Genomic DNA, 18926 nt, shown 5'->3' with positions numbered 1-18926 from the left:
CTGGATACTTGCAACCTTCCCAGAGAACAAGCACACTGCTCTAACCACTAGGCCAACATTCCCTCCAGTGTGTTACTGAAAGGAAAGCCAAAGAGAAAACCTACCATACATGTTTCCAAATCCTCAAGCCTTTCTGCTTCCAGTATCTCAGCAGATGCTCGTTTAGGAATCTTCTCCTCAGGCACGTCCAGATCCACAGACTCCTGCTGCACCAAGCGGCGACCCCGTCGTACCAGATGGTCCGCCTTGTGAGACAAGTGAGGAGGAAAACAAGGAGGAGGCAGCAGAAAGGGTTTGGTTGTGGTGAACTTAGATATTAGAAGTAAAACGTCAGGCTTTAACTTTGAAATCCAAAGTTTTTGACGCTAACATGGATCTGTTTGATTTTATGTAGGCTCACTAATCTTATCTTACCAGCGTTAGCTGTGATGTGGACAGAGCCTCCAAGATCTCATCAACAATGCGATCAGACAGAAAGGAAGCCAGACTTAGTTTCACCTCACTGAGGGAGTTTAGGAAGGCATGCAAAGATGAAAAGAGGAAATACAGAGTTAATAACTAAGATAAAATAGTTTAAAGATAACTAATTAATTAAGATAACTTCAAAACTAGTAAACATAAGAGTTACTGCGCTCTTAACAGCACAGACCTGATCTTATTGATGATATCCACCCCTGATTGCTCCAGGAGGATCTGAGTGACAAAGCTTTTAGGGACGACCATCTTGGCTGAGCTCTGCTTCATCAACTCAGGACGAAGATTTCCCCTCTTCATCACGTGAGGACAGAGGGACTCCGCATGATCCATCATGGACTCCAAAAGGGTCTGAACAATAAAGATGAGTTAATTAGGGAGACGCCATTGGCTAAATAAACATGTAGGTGAACCAAACATTTACACATTATAGGCTAAGGCTACAGCTGTGGTCTTTCTACCCCATCACTGAGGGGGGAAATGTATTTTTTACCCAGATCTTCAGCCCAAATGTCTCACCTGCAGTTGCTGATCCATGACTATAGTCACCTCTCCAGCCATGGACTCCAGTTTCTCCTGGATGGGGCCTGCTGAGGAACTGTTCAGCTCTTCTCTGGATGATGAACCAAGGTGGTAGAGGTTACGGAGCAGCTAAACACACAGAGAAGGAAATATTCACAACAAACATGGTGAATACATCTGATAACTATTGTCAAGAATAAAAAGTAAGTTTATATTTCCTGAACTAGTTTCACAGGGGTTTAAATGTACTCCAACCCCTGTGAAACTAAATCTAACTGACCCTAAATACATTGTTTTTTAAATAAAATGTTAATTTTGGCCACTAAAGCTCAACTTCACTGGACCCTTTCTTACAGTTTTAGAGTTCCTGGCATCTTTGATGAGATTTTCGGCTGTTCTGACATCTTCTAAGATGGCGTCAGCTTCAGAGTTCTTCAAAGAGTTCAGGTGGTCCTGGACTTTGACGCAAATCCGGTCTATCATCTGGAAAACAAGACAGTAATCTCTGCCTTTTTTTTGCATGTGATGCATTTGATCAAAAATATCCCCTTTAAAGATTAATCCTTCACAAACGACAAGCACAGCATCAACAGGAAACAGGAACTGATAAACTTCACTAACCTGCTGGGTGGTTGTCGTGACGATGCCCTGCTGAAGGCGATAAGCCTGCTCCTGGAGGTACTTTCTAGTTTCATGGTTCCTGTACAAAAAAGTTTCAATCTGGAGAGTAAAAAAAAAAAAAAAAAAAAAACGTGTATAGTTAATACATTTTAGTGTTGCAGAGCTTAAAAGGGTTTGTGTTTTGTTGGTTTTTCAGAATCTTTTTTTTTTTAACAAGGTAGAAAAAAAAGTTATTTCTATGATCCTTTGTGTACCTTTAGCAAGGCATCCTCAGTTTTCTCAGGGCTGGCTTTCAGGGCCTGGGAGGCATCAATGATGGGGATGGGCATGAAGCGAATGGTGAAGTTTCTAAAGCACAAACAGACAGCATTGTTCCAGAGTGGGTTTGCATTACAGAGAAAGGCTAAATATACATAGAGATAAATGGTATGGAGAGAAAAATGTTGCATAAAAAGGATTATTAATGTTTGGAGTTACAGTTAATTAAAGAGACCAGAATCAACTGTCAATCAAGATTTATCACAACCATATTTTATAATGCCAGAGCTCCTAGTCTATTCAATGCACCTTATTTGTATTTAAAACACTTAAGTGAAAAGCTATGACTCTTTGATAGATAGCTCTACAGCAGCGGGGGTTTAAAATGAACCTGCAAAAACAATAAATTAGAAGGAGAAATATAATAAATTCAATTAGAGAAAATGAAGATATAGGAACAAGGAAGGAGAATATGGACAGCAGTCCAGTCTAATTTTGTAAAGACACATTTTTCATACTGTGCAGTACTTTGGGAAGAAACATGGTACAGAAGAGAATAAAGAACATTGAATATTCGAAGAAAAGACACATAATAGCACTGCAGTACAGAATCAAAGTCAAGGACCACAAAGACAAAAACCATCATTCTTTGAATAATTCAACCTAACAACTCAACGGGGAAATGGGGAGACTAGCTGCTGGAAGAACTAGAGCTGAAACGAGGAAAGAGGTGGATCTTCAGATATTTTCCTCTGAAATAAGGATGGCACCGCAGCATATTCAACCAATAGACAGAAGATCCAAAAGACAAGATAGAATAACTGATACTAAATGTGTTTTTTTTTTTCCCTAATTGGTTTTTCACTTTTCCCTCAAAGGGCCTGTTTTCTTATCCCAAGGGTCTCTGTTTTTTAATAAGTCTGCTTCCCCCCTTCTTTCCTTTATCCTCTATTCTCACACATGAAAACAAAAAAAACGCTTTAAAGCATTTAATTTTTAATTCGAAAGTAGTAAACCATGGGAATATTTTACCCTTAGATAAGGATGCATTTTCAAAATAATGGATTTCTCTCATTATATTTAGGGACAGGCTTGGTAGAGGAAAGTGAGAGATATTAATAGAGGTATATTGCTGTCAAGTTCAAAACTAAAGCCGACTACCAGTTAAAGCTCGGATTTTAACATCAGCTTCAGTCACAATATACATTTTTGTTGCTGGAACAATGAGCAAACCTGTCAGTGGAATAAGCAGAACAGTCATATTTATATGTGCATGGTGCTTCAAACAGTCCTACTTACTTCTCCAGAGCGGCTGCAACGTCCTGAAGACCCTGAGGGCTGGTGTTGTTCTTATCCCAGATTACAGTCCTATGCATAAAACACAGACACCCTTATAATTACAGTGACTAATGGACCCTTCCATCTGAATGTGTGTGTATTACCTAAAATTCATGCCGCATTAACATATATTTTTTATCCACTTTTATTTTGTAATCTGTAATGCAATGCATGGATTTAAGTGTTTCATATTGTTTCGTTATTAACTTGTCTTACTGTTATGCTTATCGAGATACCCTTAAACAATTAAATATTTTTTTATGTGACCTATATTTACTATAAAAAAAGCCAGATAATAATTCATTCCATGTGAGATGCTTTACTGACACCATGTAGATCACCTGAGCTTTGAGTTGATTTGCAAAGCCTTCGCCAGCATCTTAGCTCCCATGTCCCCCATGGCGTTACCGCTGATGTCCAGCCTGGTGAGGGTGGAGTTGCTGCCGAGGGCGTTGAGAACAATGGTCAGGTCACTTTTCAGTCTGGAGTCTGCTAAAGACAGAGAGGTGAGGGGCTGAGGGGGGGGAGGAAGGAATGATAGAGGAAGGAAAAGAGGTTTAACACCTTTACCAATAATATCTCTTGGTATCTTTTTTTGCTGTTTTTGGTCATTTATAGAGAATGAAAAAACAAAAATCCTGTCTCTGTTTCACTGTTCATTTGCACAGCCAGAATACCAGCTATTAAATATTCACCAACCCCTACATGAATAATGATGCACCTGCATTCTTGCTGTACAAGAACAGAAGGACCATCAATCCATCATGGGTGGGGGCGGAGAAAGGAGGGCAGACACAGAGCTAAAGCTTGTTACAGCTCCCATTACACAGTGAGATAAGACAAAGCAGATGGAGCTGAGGGACTGTACAAAATCAGGCTAACAACCAGAATTAGCTCCTAAACGCTCCGTAGAGACAAATTCATCAAACAAGACAGTTCCTTGACATGATAAGTTTCACTTTCTGTCCTGTATATCGATCTGTGTACCAAGCTGCATTGGTGATGCTCACCGACTCCTCTTCTTGAATCATGTGTACCAGACCATCCAGGACTGGAGCAAGGTTTCTAATACAAGCAAAACAGAAAAGACAGGAGAACTATATTCATTTATCAGGGCAAGAAAATTCATATTCATCACTGTTGAACTTTTTTGACACTTTGTCTTGTTAGAACCCCAAACTTAAATAAAAAGTCATCTTTATAAATAAAAATTTGAGAAGTTTGCACGCCCTCGCCCTTGTTAGTTCATGTTCTTATTTTAGTTACTAACAAAAATATTTTTTTAATAATTTAAGTTGTGATTAACAGACATTGATAACTTTAATAGAAAATAATAGTTGCAGCTTTGCACTCCTTGAACTTCAGACAGAAAATAAGTTAGATAAAATGTAATCATCAAAATCATTTTGACTAGTTATTCCTTCCCACCTACAAAAGAATAAACACAGCAGCCTCATGCTTACTAAACCCAGCAGACTTACTTTGACTTGATGTTGTTGAAGTTCTTTCCCAAAGACAAATGCTTGATTGAGCGGTTCTTAGCCAACCAGGAAAGGAGAGTTGATAGCTCCGAATCCAGGCCTAAACACGGAGACAGTTAAGATTCCTACATACTTATGTTGCTTTTGTGTTTTTTCTCCAATAATTTTTTTTTTTTTTACATTTGACTTATTGCAGTGGAATAAAAGTAAAATGACTGAAATTGCACCATTATCGGAGAGATCCAGGCTGGAAATATTTGGGATTTCTGCAATACAACCTTCGAGGATCTGAGAACCACCCGATCGAAGCTGGAAAAAAATAAAATAAAAAGAAACACAGAGGCTTCAGCAGTGATAAACACTTAAATCTATCTTGTAAAAACATTTGTAATGAATCAAACTATAATTCTATTTTTAACTTCAAATCTGCATTGCAGTAGAAATGTGACACAGAGATGAGATGGTGAGACTGCTAGGATGGACAGGGATGGAAAAATGTGACCGCCTTCTGATCGGTTGAAACAGTAAAACCTAACGGCTACCATACAGGGTTAGCAAAAAACTAAAGAAGTTAAAGGTAAAAGTAAACAACTGTTTATAATATTGTTAAGGCAGCCTGTAGATCAGCTAAGCTGCAAGACGGTGAGAGAGAGAGCATGACTCTTTTGGTAATGCTAGCCATGTTTGATCTCAGATTATAAATCACAGCATCATTGTAAATCTGTTTTAAAATAGAGAAAATACTTTTTATAGTAACCTCTTTCATACAGTGCAGACAAAAACACATAATTTTGCCTTGATTGCAAAAAACCCCAAAAGAAATAGGGTTGTGAATTTCCTATATTACCGTTATTGAACAGAATTAAGAATAATATGCACTATTCATTCAAAAAATATTTTAAAAGGCAAAAAGAATTTTACTACAAATTTACAGAAGAACAAAGTCCTGGAAAAGAATTGGAAATGAAAAGAAATGAGAGGAAAATGATAGATTTCTTGAAAAGCAATAAGTGCATAGATACTTACACAGTGGCCAAGCTTAGAGAAGCATTGGGAGGAGAAAACAGCATGTCAAAGCAAAGCCAGCAATTACTAACAACGAAACCCACAGATGCTTAATGATCATTCTTGTATTCAAACACAAACCCATCAAACACACGGCCATGCATAACATGCTCAGCAGGGAGTTGCAGAAAGTCGGGAGGTTTTTCACATTGCGTTGCTCTGCTCAGACTGGCTCAGGGCGGCCTCTGCTGAACGCTTCATTAGAGTCTTTGAAGAAGCATCATTTCACCCTGAAGCTTCAGTCAGAGAAGGTTTTTAGAATAGGACATCCTGTATAATTTGTATTCATCAGCCATCTCAGCCATTATGTTCTGCTGTATTCCATCTTTCCTCAAACAAGCGAGACAGGAGATGGCAGCTAGCCTTAGTGCATCTTGTGATGAAACTGTGCCTCCCCCTCCTCTTATTACCCGCTGTTTGCCAATGGGTCCATTATGGAGGCTCTTGGCACATCCACTGGTCCAAAATGGTTTTCAAGTGCATCTGAAAATTTCCACCGTATTGAAGGAGAGATACTTTCAAATTGATGTAAACTGCAAACAGTAAAAATTTAGCTGACAAAAGAAATTTAGACTGCAACTAAAAAGGAGTGAGAGGAGAGTGCAGACAGGCGGTCCAAACCTTTGATCCAGATGTTAAGTATTCTGATTCACCCAATTAGGTTTAAATTAACCCCTAATAGGGTTTAATTAAGCTATTCGCAGAATCTTTGCAGTTTGTTTCTCTAATGGATGTAAAAAGCTGGTCATATAGATGTGTGAGTGCTCTCATTTTTTTTTATTTATTCTCAACACAATGAGGGGATCTTTATACATTTTATTTTGCACATTTGAGCCACTGAATAGTAAATTCAGTCACTCCTCTAGAACCCATGAATGGTTTTCTACTTAGTGTTAAAATGGTCCTACCTCACAGCAGCTGAGATCCAGAGACACATCCTTCAAACTGGGATTACTGGCCAGGCCAAGTAGAAGTGCTCTTTACAAAGTTTACATGTAAAAAAAAAAATAGATAAATAAATATATTGCAAGAGGATTATTTTAATAAAACAATCATATTTCAGCACGACAATTAGTTTAGAAATAGGTAAAGAAGACTAAGAAAAAAGGTCAACAGAACCAACATCTCTGACATGTTTGCTGTTGATTTAAAACCTTTGAGGTGATTCATTTGGTGCAAAGCAGGTGAGTTTTAATTTAAGACAAAGGCAGATAATGCTCTACATCCTAGTTATAGTACATTCATCTAAAACCTGCTTAAAATGGATCAGTCAGGTGTGGAAAATCATAGACTACTCAGCTAAGTGTTATATAACCCCAAACCAGAAACATTTGGAAGAAAATGTTAAAAAATGAAAGAAACATCTGAAATAAAAAACTACCTCTAATAATTAGGAAATGACTACGTGAGGTTTGTGAAAAAACAGAAAATATGTGACCTAGACTGTCCTTTTAATGTTTTATGGACCAGTCTGTCAGTAGACTGTGATGCAAAGGTGAATTAATCAGCATGATATGAGGATGTCTGTCCCCTCCCCTTTTATCTGCTGCCTCATATGTTAATATTTATGAGGAATAAATACAAAGTAAAATAGTATCACCTTTCTGAGGACCATGTCAAATGAAGTAGGTAACTCATAACTTTATAATGCAGCTTATAAACAACTGGAGAACAACACAAAGTGATGTGTGAAATCCCACCATAATCCATCTATAAATCATACATTCAGTTCTTCACATCCCTACTTTGAAGTTATTTCTATCTAAAACAATGACTGATTTCTTATTGCTCCTTTAATGTCATTTTTTTTCTCAGATGGGTAGATCTAAACTAAAGATTGACCAATATTTATTTATGTATTTGGGTGGAATACTGCCACTAAGATGAATCTGTTAAGAAGTCTTTTTAAAGATCTTTATTATGGCTGCTGATGCTGTAAATGTGGAAGGTGTCGTGTTTGAATGGGAAGAGCTGAGAAAACAAAATGAGAATCACTTTATGGGGGAATAAGGGCTAAGATGTAAGGGAATAAAGTTGAACTTGTTAACAGATTATTGTCTCACTTGAGAGCCTCTGGCGGCAGCTTGGTTCCTGACACGTTGATGGAGCTGAGAGACGCGGCGCAGCTGAAGAAATGTTTAAACGATGGAGGCACATCTTTGCCTTTCCTGCACAACCCCCCCAACCACCACAATAAAAAAAAAAAAACAGGGAAAAAATGAAACCAGTGTGACCTTAAATTAAAAGCAATGTCAATAATTTACTTTTAATGAAGAATAAATCAATTAAAACATTTCTCTGCTCTTCACAAGCAAAGCTATATTAATTGATTTATTATAACTGAGAGCTGTAAAATGAAGACCTATAGAAATATGAGATTAATTCCAGATTTACCCAATTTACAGAAAAACCAAGCAATAGTAGTTCTTTCCCTTGCTTAAATTAAGTAATTGCTCCTGATAACCAGCAGGTGTCACATGCTAACATTTGTGCTGCAATGTTTCAGTGCAAGAAAACAGGAATAAAGCAGAAAATGCTCAACAGGATGCTCTATTATTCAAGTTAATCCAGGGTTAAAAACAAGTTTATTTGCAAAGTTTCAGGTTTTTATGACTCAAATTTCTTTTTCTGCTACTTTTGTTTAAATGTGAGAAACTTCAATGAACTATACTTCATAATCTATTACTTCTGGACTTTTCAAAGAAGAACTGATTGATCCTTAACTAAATATTAATTCCATAAGGTGGAGTTATTGAGTTTGGAAAAATGACTTATTTGGTAATCAGCTGCAGCCCCAGTGTTGTCACTATGGACCAATAAGAGCAAACAGGCTCAGTAGATCGGAATCTGTGGTCCAAACAGGCAGTAAAACCATTATTTCTTTTTTCATTGTGCATTTATACTTAAAGTGAAACACTAATGGGTAAATGTAAGAAAAACTAAAATAAAGTGTGTCGGTTTAACTCAGTTCTAAGTGAAAACCCTTATGGGGAAAGTATTGCTAGAATTTAAGAAAAGCGGGAGGAAAACAAGTCAAAGTAAATACAAGTTCTCTTCTTAATAAATTATTTTATTCCATTTCTCATCCAGAGTTTTAAAATTATAAAGAAACTCTATTATTTCTCACACATTACTCTGCTTAGGGCTTTTTTTAACAAACATTTTGTTGAGATCAAGTCTCTCTGAGTCATTTTAGGATTCAAACTCTCACCAGAAAAAAATAATTTTAGTTTATTGGTCTCATGTTTTATTTATATTTATAGAATATTCACTATACACACAAGATTTAGAAGATGCCTCTTTTCAGCTTTAGATTATAAAATGTTGATATTCATTTACCTGTGAGGAAAGATGCTTTTCGACACATTGAGAACAGAGAGGTGTTGAGCTGAGCCTCGCAGCAGAGCTGAGCAAACCTGGAACATAAAAAACAACCCACAAGTTACCACACTTCTTTCGGTAACTTTGTTTTTGCACTTTGACTGTCGGGGAGTCCTAAAACCAGCAGTTTTTATAGAAACAGATGATTCTGTTGTGTAGAATCGAATGTGTTCACATGTCCATCTGACTGTAAAAGGCTAAATATGATTAAGGGGTAAATCGATGAGTTTGACTGTCTGACAGCTGGCTACATCTCAAGCTAATCAATAATCTGTGGCTGGCTCTCAGACCCACGTCAATATACTGAATTACCAGCACGATTCAGAACCACTTCATCACCCAGTGACCTGCAACAGCAAATTGAATGGGTGTGCAGAATTAGATTAAACCTCCTGCAACAACTTTATTCATGGCTCGCACTTCATTTTCTGGTTAGCTACAACTCATACAGTACGTAACGATTCACAGAGAGTAATGCTGTAAATCTTAGGCATATGTTCTGCTGATGCATTGAAACATTTACTCAAAAAATATCAATTTCATTAGATTCTTATGCAGCCGCCTCACCTGATCCAGGGAGCAGTCTGTGTTGGAGAGGTCGAGTGTTGCCAGGCTGTTAGGTTGACCCAGGAAGTTGTAGAAATGCTGGAAAAAAAGAAAAAAAGAGTCCAAAAGATTTTAAATATCATGTCTGCTGGGAAAAAAAGCCATCCCCACCATTCAACTTAAAGGTATAGTGGAGGATATTCTTTTTCTTGGTGGATCATCAAAATAAGGGGTCCTCCTAATTGTCAATTATTCTGGGGATATGTTTATGTAAGGCCGTCCTACCTATCACCATTTTTATCTACGGGTGGTGAGTCTGACATAGAGGAAAATGTTCATTTTCTTTTGGAAAGTAAGCGTGTATGAGCGATGCAAACAGCAACTTTTAAACAGCGTACACAAGGAGAAATAGGCTCGTACACGTTCTCGCATGTGTTTAACAGACATTCCCTCTCGGGAGCGGGTGTAGGGTTGTGCATGTGAATTTATTTTTCAAAGTGGAGAGCGCGGGTCTTTTCAAAAATTCATGAAAATCCTCTATTATACCTTTAATAATATAGGGTTGTTTTGTGCTGCTGGCAGAGTTATTAAGAATGGGTGGAGTTAAATACTGACAGTTTATGGAGTAACACCTGCTAGAGGCTTTAAAAGACTTGGTTCTGGCATTGGGGATCACCTTCCAGTACAGTAAAAAGTCTCAATTGAAATATTCTCAGTGGAGTTGCATAGTTAAACTCTAGGTCCGAACATTTTAAGAATATGTGGCTAAACTTTACATCTCCTGTTCTGCAGAAAAGCTTGAACTAACTAAGAATTGGTAAACATTTCCATCACCAGATTATTAAAGCTGGTATAGAAATAATCTAAAATACTCTCAGCTCTGTCTGCAGGAAAAGTTGGTTCTGGAAAGAGCTGTCTCAGTTGGGGCTAAATACAAAAGCATGCAGCTTTAAAATATTCACTACTCTTTCCATGACTATTACAATGACACGACCAGGTACTTCCCTCTAATCTGCTTTTTCAGAATCAAATCCGGCTGCATTTAAACAAGCTTTGTGTTCTTTTTATAACAGTGAAGCCAAAAGATAAAAATGGGGTAAATAGAACAAAATTTTATTTAGCTTCTTCTTTTAAATAAAAACCTAATACTGTAACAAATACATAAAGTATTTAATTGACAGATAAATGTCAAGAGAAAGATCAGTTACAACTATTGCATTAAGGTCACACAGACCAACGTGTGTTTTCCACTTTTCCATCCACAGCTTTTATCTGCTGCTTATTCAGCTGTTCAGCCTTAGTGGGACATTCACCTGCATGTCATCTCCTCTGAGCATGTTCCCTGAGAGGTCCAGATGGACCAGGCTGCTGGCGCTGGATGGGTTGGCACTCAGTGACTGGCAAAGGCTATTCACCCCTACAACACACAGACAGATATCAACAGCCCTGCAGTGTCAGCTTGATGTTTTTGACAGCATTTTGGAGGAAACCATCAGCGGGTGGAGCCTAGAGACGCGAGGACCTGAATATAAATAAGTAAACTTATCTATACAGTTTTGAAAATGCAAGCCAATGTCCTGCTATACTCAATTATTTCCACTCATTTTATGCCCTAAAAACTGCCAAAATGAAAATGGAAAGGGAACTGAATTGTATGCCTGTAGATGCGGGTGTTTTAACCCCCCTGCAGTGCTTCGGCGGTTTATTTATTTGAGCGCTTAAAAGGGTGTTTCTAAAGCAGCCTGATGCTGACACACTGATCTGTCATGTCCATCACATGACTGACAGGCTGAACAGACACATTTACACCATGAAGTCCTGACAGACTTTTGGATCAGAAACCCAGTGACTGCTCTGATTAAGTTGGACAGAGAGATAAAGATTCAACTAGTATCAAAGAATAAACAGAATTATATTTTAGAAAGAGCCCTCAATCCTCTGGGGTGCAGATTATAGATTGGGCCCTTAGCTAGAAAATCAGGCGACAGTTTAAGGAGGACAAATCATTTCAAACCTACGGAGTGGAAATATGATAGCGCTATTGATCGTCTGAGAGCAGAACAGGCTGTCACTGAGTCCTGACAGGCTGCGCCTAGTACAGAGAGCAGGACTGGGAAACATAAGGAATGTAATCTGCAAGTCATGTTTGACGACAGATATCTACTTTTTCACATAAGATTTAGACTATTTCGAAACTTTCTGCTGAACGTTCACAGCATACTGACGGGCAGAGAGGACTTTCCATTATGTAGAAAGTAGTAGAGCTTAATTAACTAAAGCAAGATGCTCTAGAGAGCACTCTTTCTGCAGATAGAGGTACATATCCCCAAACACCAATCATCTCCTTCCATGCACTTAGAATCAATCATTGCACTAATGTGTCTTAGCTGCAGGTCAGCTGGAGATGCAATCACAGTGATGACAGAAATTAAATGTTTTTGGTAATAATGAAAATTAAAACAACAACAGTGAAACAGAAATCTATTTAAAGCCTTTTATCCTGTTTCCACAGCTGTGTGATGGCAAAAGCAAACATACCTTTAGGTGAAAGTGAGGTTTTGGAGAGGTTTAAATGCTTTAGCCCCAAATGAAGTTTGGCAAACTGGGAACCGAGTGAAGCAACACCTGCAGGAAGACGGAAGAAAACAAACAACCATATAATACCTGCAATTTGGTAAAGATCCTTCCGCTTTCATTGTTATTCAGATCCTGCATCAGTTCAAGCTGATTTTTACCTTTACACACCATAGTGGAAACATGGAAATGATCCCAATCATTTATAAACAATATTTTGAAAGGAAAAAGCCCACTAAGCTTATGAGCTTCTCTTACAAATCCTAACAATTATGTATTGTATGAATATATATATGGACTATCCCTACCCAGTTTGAACATACTACCTTTTCTCTGAAGAGTGTTTGCATTTCTATAAATGGCAACAGAAACAGGGTGGCTTCTCCACCAACCGCTTAGTAAAGCTTAGACAAGGCAGGTATATGTTTAAGAAAATGTGAGTAGTTTAAATCAGGAGTAAAAATCATGATTACAGAATATGCAAGTTCAATCTGATATCTTCTACTAGTTTATGTTTGCAAAATTCACTGAAGGTGAATTTTATACCTACTATTGTATAAAAGAAGAGTTAAAAACACCCCTGCCAGAATTGATGAGAAATTCATTCTGACAATGAGCCTAAGTAATTTTCTAAAAACAATTACAGGATATTTTGTAGTGATTTTTTAAGAAACCCCTTATGCTACATTCAAACCTAATGTAATTTCATCAGCAGAAGCAGCTGATTTAGATGCAAAGTCAATGGTTGACATGCGTCAAGGTGCATCAAAAGGTCCTGCAGCACGTCTCAAGAAGCAGAAGCAGCGCATCTTGACGCATCAAAGCAGCACCTCATGAGCTACTGAGCTTCTGAGGTGGGCTTTTATTATCTTGGTGCTTGTAGTTTGTATTACGTACATGAAAAACGCTAACATCTATTTTCAGCCGCCACGGTATAGGAAAAAAAAAAAACACAGGGAGGTGACCGAGCCTGAGGCAGCTGCTGCTGGGGATTCCCCAGTGACAGAACACTGCCGGTATATGGGGGTATGTGTGGCCCCGACAGCGAAAAGATATTTGAAGGCAGGACCGTAATCTTGATAAAATGACTGCACAGATGATGTTTTGAGGTGCACTTTCTTACATAAAGATATATTAAAACCACTTTTTATCAGCTCATCACAGCAAATGTAACCAAGCCACTCTCTGCCATTAAACACGAGAGCAGCAGAAGCATCAGATGCATTTGAAGACACAAGCATTATGATGCTCTAGACACGAGTCTGATCTTAATTTGTACAAACATTAAAAATGTAGCAGCAGATGTTTTTTAGTTTCACTAATCAGGTTAGGTGTGAAAGTAGCATTATTTTTATAAATAAATTGCACTGTATTTTTAATAGATATGATAAATATACATACATATATATATCAATAAATTTATATATACATTCATATATATATATATATATATATATATATATATATATATATATATATATATATATATATGCATACGTAAATACACATACATTGTATAAATATATATCTAACCGGATCTACTATGCTCTGTTATCTTGAATGAGAAGACGGTTGAACCCATTTGAAGGATAGCACAGAAAACAATTGCAGTAACAGTAATAATATAATCAGAGAATCATAACATTTACTGCACCTCTGTCCTCCAGAGGGTTGTTAGCCAGATTAATGGAGGCAAGTCCTGAGTTGGGGTTGTGGGCCAGGGCAGCAGCGAGCTTCTGGGCAAACTCTCTGCAAGTTGTGAAAGGATGTATTGATTGCATGAGTTTGGTAAACAGAAAACAGTTATATATACCAGGAAGGAATTGAACTAAAGTGATAAAGCTGAAATGAACAACATTAAATATTATTAAGTTATTCATGAAAACTCAATTGTACAGAAAATTTGTTTTCTTCAAATTAGTTTTATGATCTAAAAAAAACCCAGGCTGCAATAAGCTGAGTCAGAGGATACTCCATCATTGACCTGAAACAGAAATATGATTAATTAAATGTTTCCTTTACGTTTTGAGTCCTGCATTGTCCAACACTAGCTCCTCCAGTCGGCTGGATCGAGAAACCACCCGAAGAATCTGTTCGCACACGTCTGCAGACTAAAAGGACAAGAGACAAAACAATCACTGCTGTGATAACATAATTATATTAATTGAAAAAAAAAAATTAGTTGCAGGCTTGTGTCTACAATAGGGTCAGTCACTGGGTAAGTCCACCATGTCCCCATTTAGTATCAACAGATTGTAATTTTGTCTATTCTAGCTCCCGTTTGGCACACTTAAAAAAACAAAACAAAACCGTTTTCCACCCATGTGTTTAATCAATTGTTTATAAATATATAGATAAATAACCTTATAAATGCTTAAATATCATCTCTCTGAATCAGAGCCACGAAAATTTGTTTTCCTACTAATAGGTAGTAGAAATGTTTTAAAAGGTAAGACACCTATTATGTTGGAACAAATTAGCCTGGATAAAACACTTTTGTAATCAAACAAGATGGAAATGAAATGACAGAAATTCTTAGTTAGACCAACACCTTTATTTATATGGCATCATGGAACAGTTATGGCAAGGCAAGGCAAATTTATTTGTATAGCACAATTCAGTACAAAGACAATGCAAAGTGCTTTACATGATTAAAATACAGGAAGATAAAACAGAGCAAGTAGGAAAAAATAAAAAATAAATAAAATAAAAAATGCAGAAACAAAAAATAATATTAAAAACAGTTGGATTAAAGAAAACATATTTTAGTTGAACTGTTTAACTAGAACAGTCGAAGGCAATCCTAAACAAATGTGTTTTTAGTCTTGATTTAAAGGAACTCAGGCTTTCCGCACTTTTACAGTTTTCTGGAAGTTTGTTCCAGATAAGTGGAGCATAGGAACTAAATGCTGCTTCTCCATGTTTAATTCTGGTTCTAGGTATGCAGAGCAGGCTGGAGCCAGAAGACCTGAGTGGTCTGGAGGGTTGATACACTGATAGCAAGACTGTGATGTATTTAGGTGCTAAGCCATTCAGAGATTTATAGACTAACAGAAGTATTTTAAAGTCTATTCTCTGAGATACAGGGAGCCAGTGTAAGGACTTTAGAACTGGGGTGATGTGCTCTACTTTCTTAGTGTTAGTGAGGACACGGGCAGCAGCGTTCTGGATCAGCTGCATGTGTCTGATCCACTTTTTAGGCAGACCTGTGAAAACACCGTTGCAGTAAACAATTCGACTAAAAATAAACGCATGGATTAGTTTTTCCAGATCATGCTGAGACATTAGTCCTTTAATCCTGGAAATGTTCTTTAGGTGATAGAAAGCCGACCTTGTAATTGTCTTTAAATGCTTTTGGAGGTTCAAGTCTGAATCCAGCAATCCTAGATTTCGGGCCTGATCAGTGGTTACTAGCTGAAGCGACTGAAGCTGTGTGTTAACTTTAGATCTCTCCTCTGGGCAAAACTTCCATAAAATGGAATTAAAATGTTTCGAGCATTAAAATAAATAATCAATACACCCATTAAAACATTAACAATGAATGCAAAATTATTACTAGATAATAAATCAATCAATTAAAAGATAAAAAACGGCCCAAAATATAGTAAATATAACAGAATAAAAGCAGTTAGAATACAAATGAAGAGTAGGTTAACATAAATAAAACCTTTACCATGGCTGAACCTTAAAAATAAGCCATCTGTTTGGTCCAGATTTCTGAGGAAACATGAGCCGATCACTGGGAGTCCAGTAATCACAGCTGTGGATGTCTCCATCGATAATCTGACTGCACTTCTATGAATCACTTGTTAAATGTTTGGGAGTTGAAAGGGCAGCAGCTAAAATAGAAAGTAAAATTTACTGCTTTTTGAATGAATGATATTCAGGAAAACCTGTTTTATATGAGAATCGAATCATGGAGGCCAAAATGATGCCATGAAGAACAAAAAATAAAGTTTGAAAGTAAATACCTGTTACCATGTTTATGTAGCAGAGGCCTGGAAGCTTAAGAGTTTGCAGTATCTTAGATGTCCCTAGGACTCTGCCCTTCTGGACTGAAATGTTGATGTTCTTCCAGGTATCTGTTGAAGCAATTCTCCAGTGTGGTAGTGTGGGGGTCACTGCCCCCAGTGCTCTGATGATCATAGGTACTACAGCTGCCTTCACTTTTCAGTCTCTTTCTAGTTCTTCCCTAAGCTCTTGGTATTTCTACAGTTTCTTATGTCCTTTTTTTTTTTTTTTTTTTTTTAAACTAAGAATTTGTTTTTACAAAAAATTATTTCTTCTAACTGCAGAAAATAACCCAAAACTAACCAAAACCAACCACTTACATTCTATAACCATACATATTTGTAAAACTTCCAGGAGTTTGGGGCTTTTTTTGTTAGATTTTACAAAATTTAAAAAAGATCAACCCAACCAGCTCTTAATATATCTTTATTATAAATAATTCTAAACTCATTCATCTTAATTACCCTTTGTTTTACGGCTCCCCTATGCTGTCAAAAATAAATAAATAAAAATCTGAACTTGAGATTACTATTAGCCAGCAGAATCCCTCTGGTATTTGTTTACAAAAAGCCTTCCACAAAGTTTTACCTGCCAAATAAAACTAAGCAGAAGATTGTGGAAAAGAAATTCTGTCCTCCACATAAAAACATTCATGTGAGACTAAAACACACCAGAGACATCAGACCAGATGAAGAGGAGTTTTTCCTCTCTTCTGTGATCTCAGCACAGCACAGAAAGCACCCATATTTAGACAAAATGAAAGATTCAACAGCTGAAACTCCACCTAGATGTTCACTGACCTACTTCACTGTGTGCTGCGTCATTGCCTGACGTGCACTGTGTGACGCATCAACATAGACTCAGAAAGAGTTTTTACAATAAACGCAAACAGTTTCCATTATGATGGCAGAACTTGCTGGAACGTTGTGTTATTATTCCTGATTAACAACATCAGCGCTACAAGGACTGCTTCTGTTGGCCTGCTGGCACAGACAGGAGAATCATTGTCTGACAGGACGCTGCAGCAAGGAGGAGAGAAAGTCAGGAGTGATACTAGGGGAAAGAGAGACAATGAGAGGACAACATGGAAGAAGGGGGCTTTTGTTCACTCAGCTATCTGGGAGAACCATGAGCATTAAAGCAGAAGGAGGGAAAGCAAAGTGGAAAAAATATGAGAGCAGTGAGGGGTTAAAATATTTGAACAGAAAACACAAGAAGAGCGTTTATTCCACAGAAACCTCAGCACAGTGACTGTCTGCATGCTTATTGTACCATTTACTATTCACTAAATACCAGTGTGGTCATGATTTGCTGTCCTGACCTGACTTCTAGTCACACAGCACATGCTTTCACACAAATCATCCAATCATGAAGCAAGCAGAAGGCTAGTCCTCTTATCGCTACAGTCCTCTCATCCTCCCGTCTTATCTCAATTTTGGCTCAACATCTTGATTATCCCACCAAGACTAATAGCCTGATTGAACTGAGGATGAGCAGCATAATCTTTTGCTGTAAAAGCCTGTCGGGCATGGGTGTGTGTGTGTTTATCTAATCTACAGCACAGAATTTCCTTATCTGTTTGACCAAGGTGGTAAGACTGCAATTTAAAGCCTGCAGCTTTTGGATTTTGTTCATCTTCTAAACAACCTTATTCTCTCTCTTGAGGCTCTAGACATAAAGGTTCAGTTTTAGTTTTTATTTAATGAAATATATTCGACGTTTTAACAGTAAACATATTACGGCATGGTTTGATGGAGCTGAACCTTTGTAACCCTTCAGGGTTTTTCTTCTTTTCCAACATTTCCTTTTTCTATCAGACTTATTTCCTTATTCATCCTTCATCTTTTCCCCAGGCAGCACTTTTTGCCCTTTCGTCTCCATCCCTTCATGCATCTCCTTTTGATTTTTTATATGTGCACACAAAATTAAACAAGGTATGACATGTATATAATATGCTATTAATAAACAGGTAATGTTTATATATCTAATATGATTTCAAGCAATTTTCTGAAATGTTTTTAGTCAAATCTACAGAAAAAAATCCCCAAAATCTACTTATCATTAGACCAGTCTTTAAAGTTGCAGAAACTGTCCCCCCACTCTCACAGTCTCTAATATTCACGAATTAATAAAGTTCTCTGACTACTTTAGACCTTTTGCAAACATAAAAATTTAAATCTTTAATGAAAACCTAAAGCACATTATTGTGCTGTGGTTGGATGGATGGCCAAACGGGCAAACGAAACATTTGGACATGAGGATCAGATATAAATATTTATATATAATATTTTCTAATCAGTGTGAACTGGTCTACACTGCAAAGCATTGAAATCTAAATAAGTCAATTTTTCCTGAATTGAGGAGCTAATATAGTCACTTTGCCAATGGAACAATACAATTTATATTTGAAAGAAGAAAAAACCAACTGCATTGTCTTATTTCAAGTGCATATTATCTAATCTTATTTTAAGAGTAAAAATACAAATTCCATTGGTAAATCATCCTATTACCCACTCAAATAAATACAGTTAAATTAAGAATTTTTCATTTATTTCTAGATCGTTTTTGCAGTGTTATCTTGGATAAATCCTCACATTTTTCCAGACTGTAGGAACCCAGATAAAGCGAGCTGCATCACCTCTTCCCCACAGCAGA

At 37.2% G+C, this 18926-nt stretch overlaps 1 protein-coding gene across 4 annotated transcripts in view; it reads right to left on the bottom strand.

The window, feature by feature from the left end:
• The window catches only part of LOC119791333 (F-actin-uncapping protein LRRC16A-like), a 78100-nt gene that overhangs the window by 11162 nt on the left and 48012 nt on the right, over nt 1-18926 (bottom strand). For 2 of the 4 annotated variants that reach the window (XM_038297378.1, XM_038297380.1), the window contains exons 10-30: nt 14283-14371; nt 13915-14009; nt 12225-12311; nt 11000-11103; nt 9708-9785; nt 9099-9175; nt 7823-7927; nt 6668-6737; nt 5721-5732; nt 4922-5003; nt 4695-4794; nt 4224-4278; nt 3555-3727; nt 3175-3243; nt 1872-1965; nt 1618-1716; nt 1351-1479; nt 994-1125; nt 650-825; nt 415-502; nt 105-245 (exon numbers count right to left, since the gene is read on the bottom strand). In XM_038297378.1, the coding sequence (XP_038153306.1) occupies nt 105-245; nt 415-502; nt 650-825; nt 994-1125; nt 1351-1479; nt 1618-1716; nt 1872-1965; nt 3175-3243; nt 3555-3727; nt 4224-4278; nt 4695-4794; nt 4922-5003; nt 5721-5732; nt 6668-6737; nt 7823-7927; nt 9099-9175; nt 9708-9785; nt 11000-11103; nt 12225-12311; nt 13915-14009; nt 14283-14371 (2055 nt within the window). The remainder of the gene's footprint in view (nt 1-104; nt 246-414; nt 503-649; nt 826-993; nt 1126-1350; nt 1480-1617; nt 1717-1871; nt 1966-3174; nt 3244-3554; nt 3728-4223; nt 4279-4694; nt 4795-4921; nt 5004-5720; nt 5733-6667; nt 6738-7822; nt 7928-9098; nt 9176-9707; nt 9786-10999; nt 11104-12224; nt 12312-13914; nt 14010-14282; nt 14372-18926) is intronic. The other 2 variants (XM_038297379.1, XM_038297381.1) reach the window with 1 other exon arrangement.

This window comes from Cyprinodon tularosa, unplaced genomic scaffold, assembly GCF_016077235.1.
Source record: "Cyprinodon tularosa strain WSP-4 unplaced genomic scaffold, ASM1607723v1 ctg387, whole genome shotgun sequence".
Taxonomy (NCBI): Eukaryota; Metazoa; Chordata; class Actinopteri; order Cyprinodontiformes; family Cyprinodontidae; genus Cyprinodon; species Cyprinodon tularosa.
The sequence above is the reverse complement of the archived record's forward strand: the minus strand, read 5'-3'. Positions and strand labels throughout refer to the sequence as shown.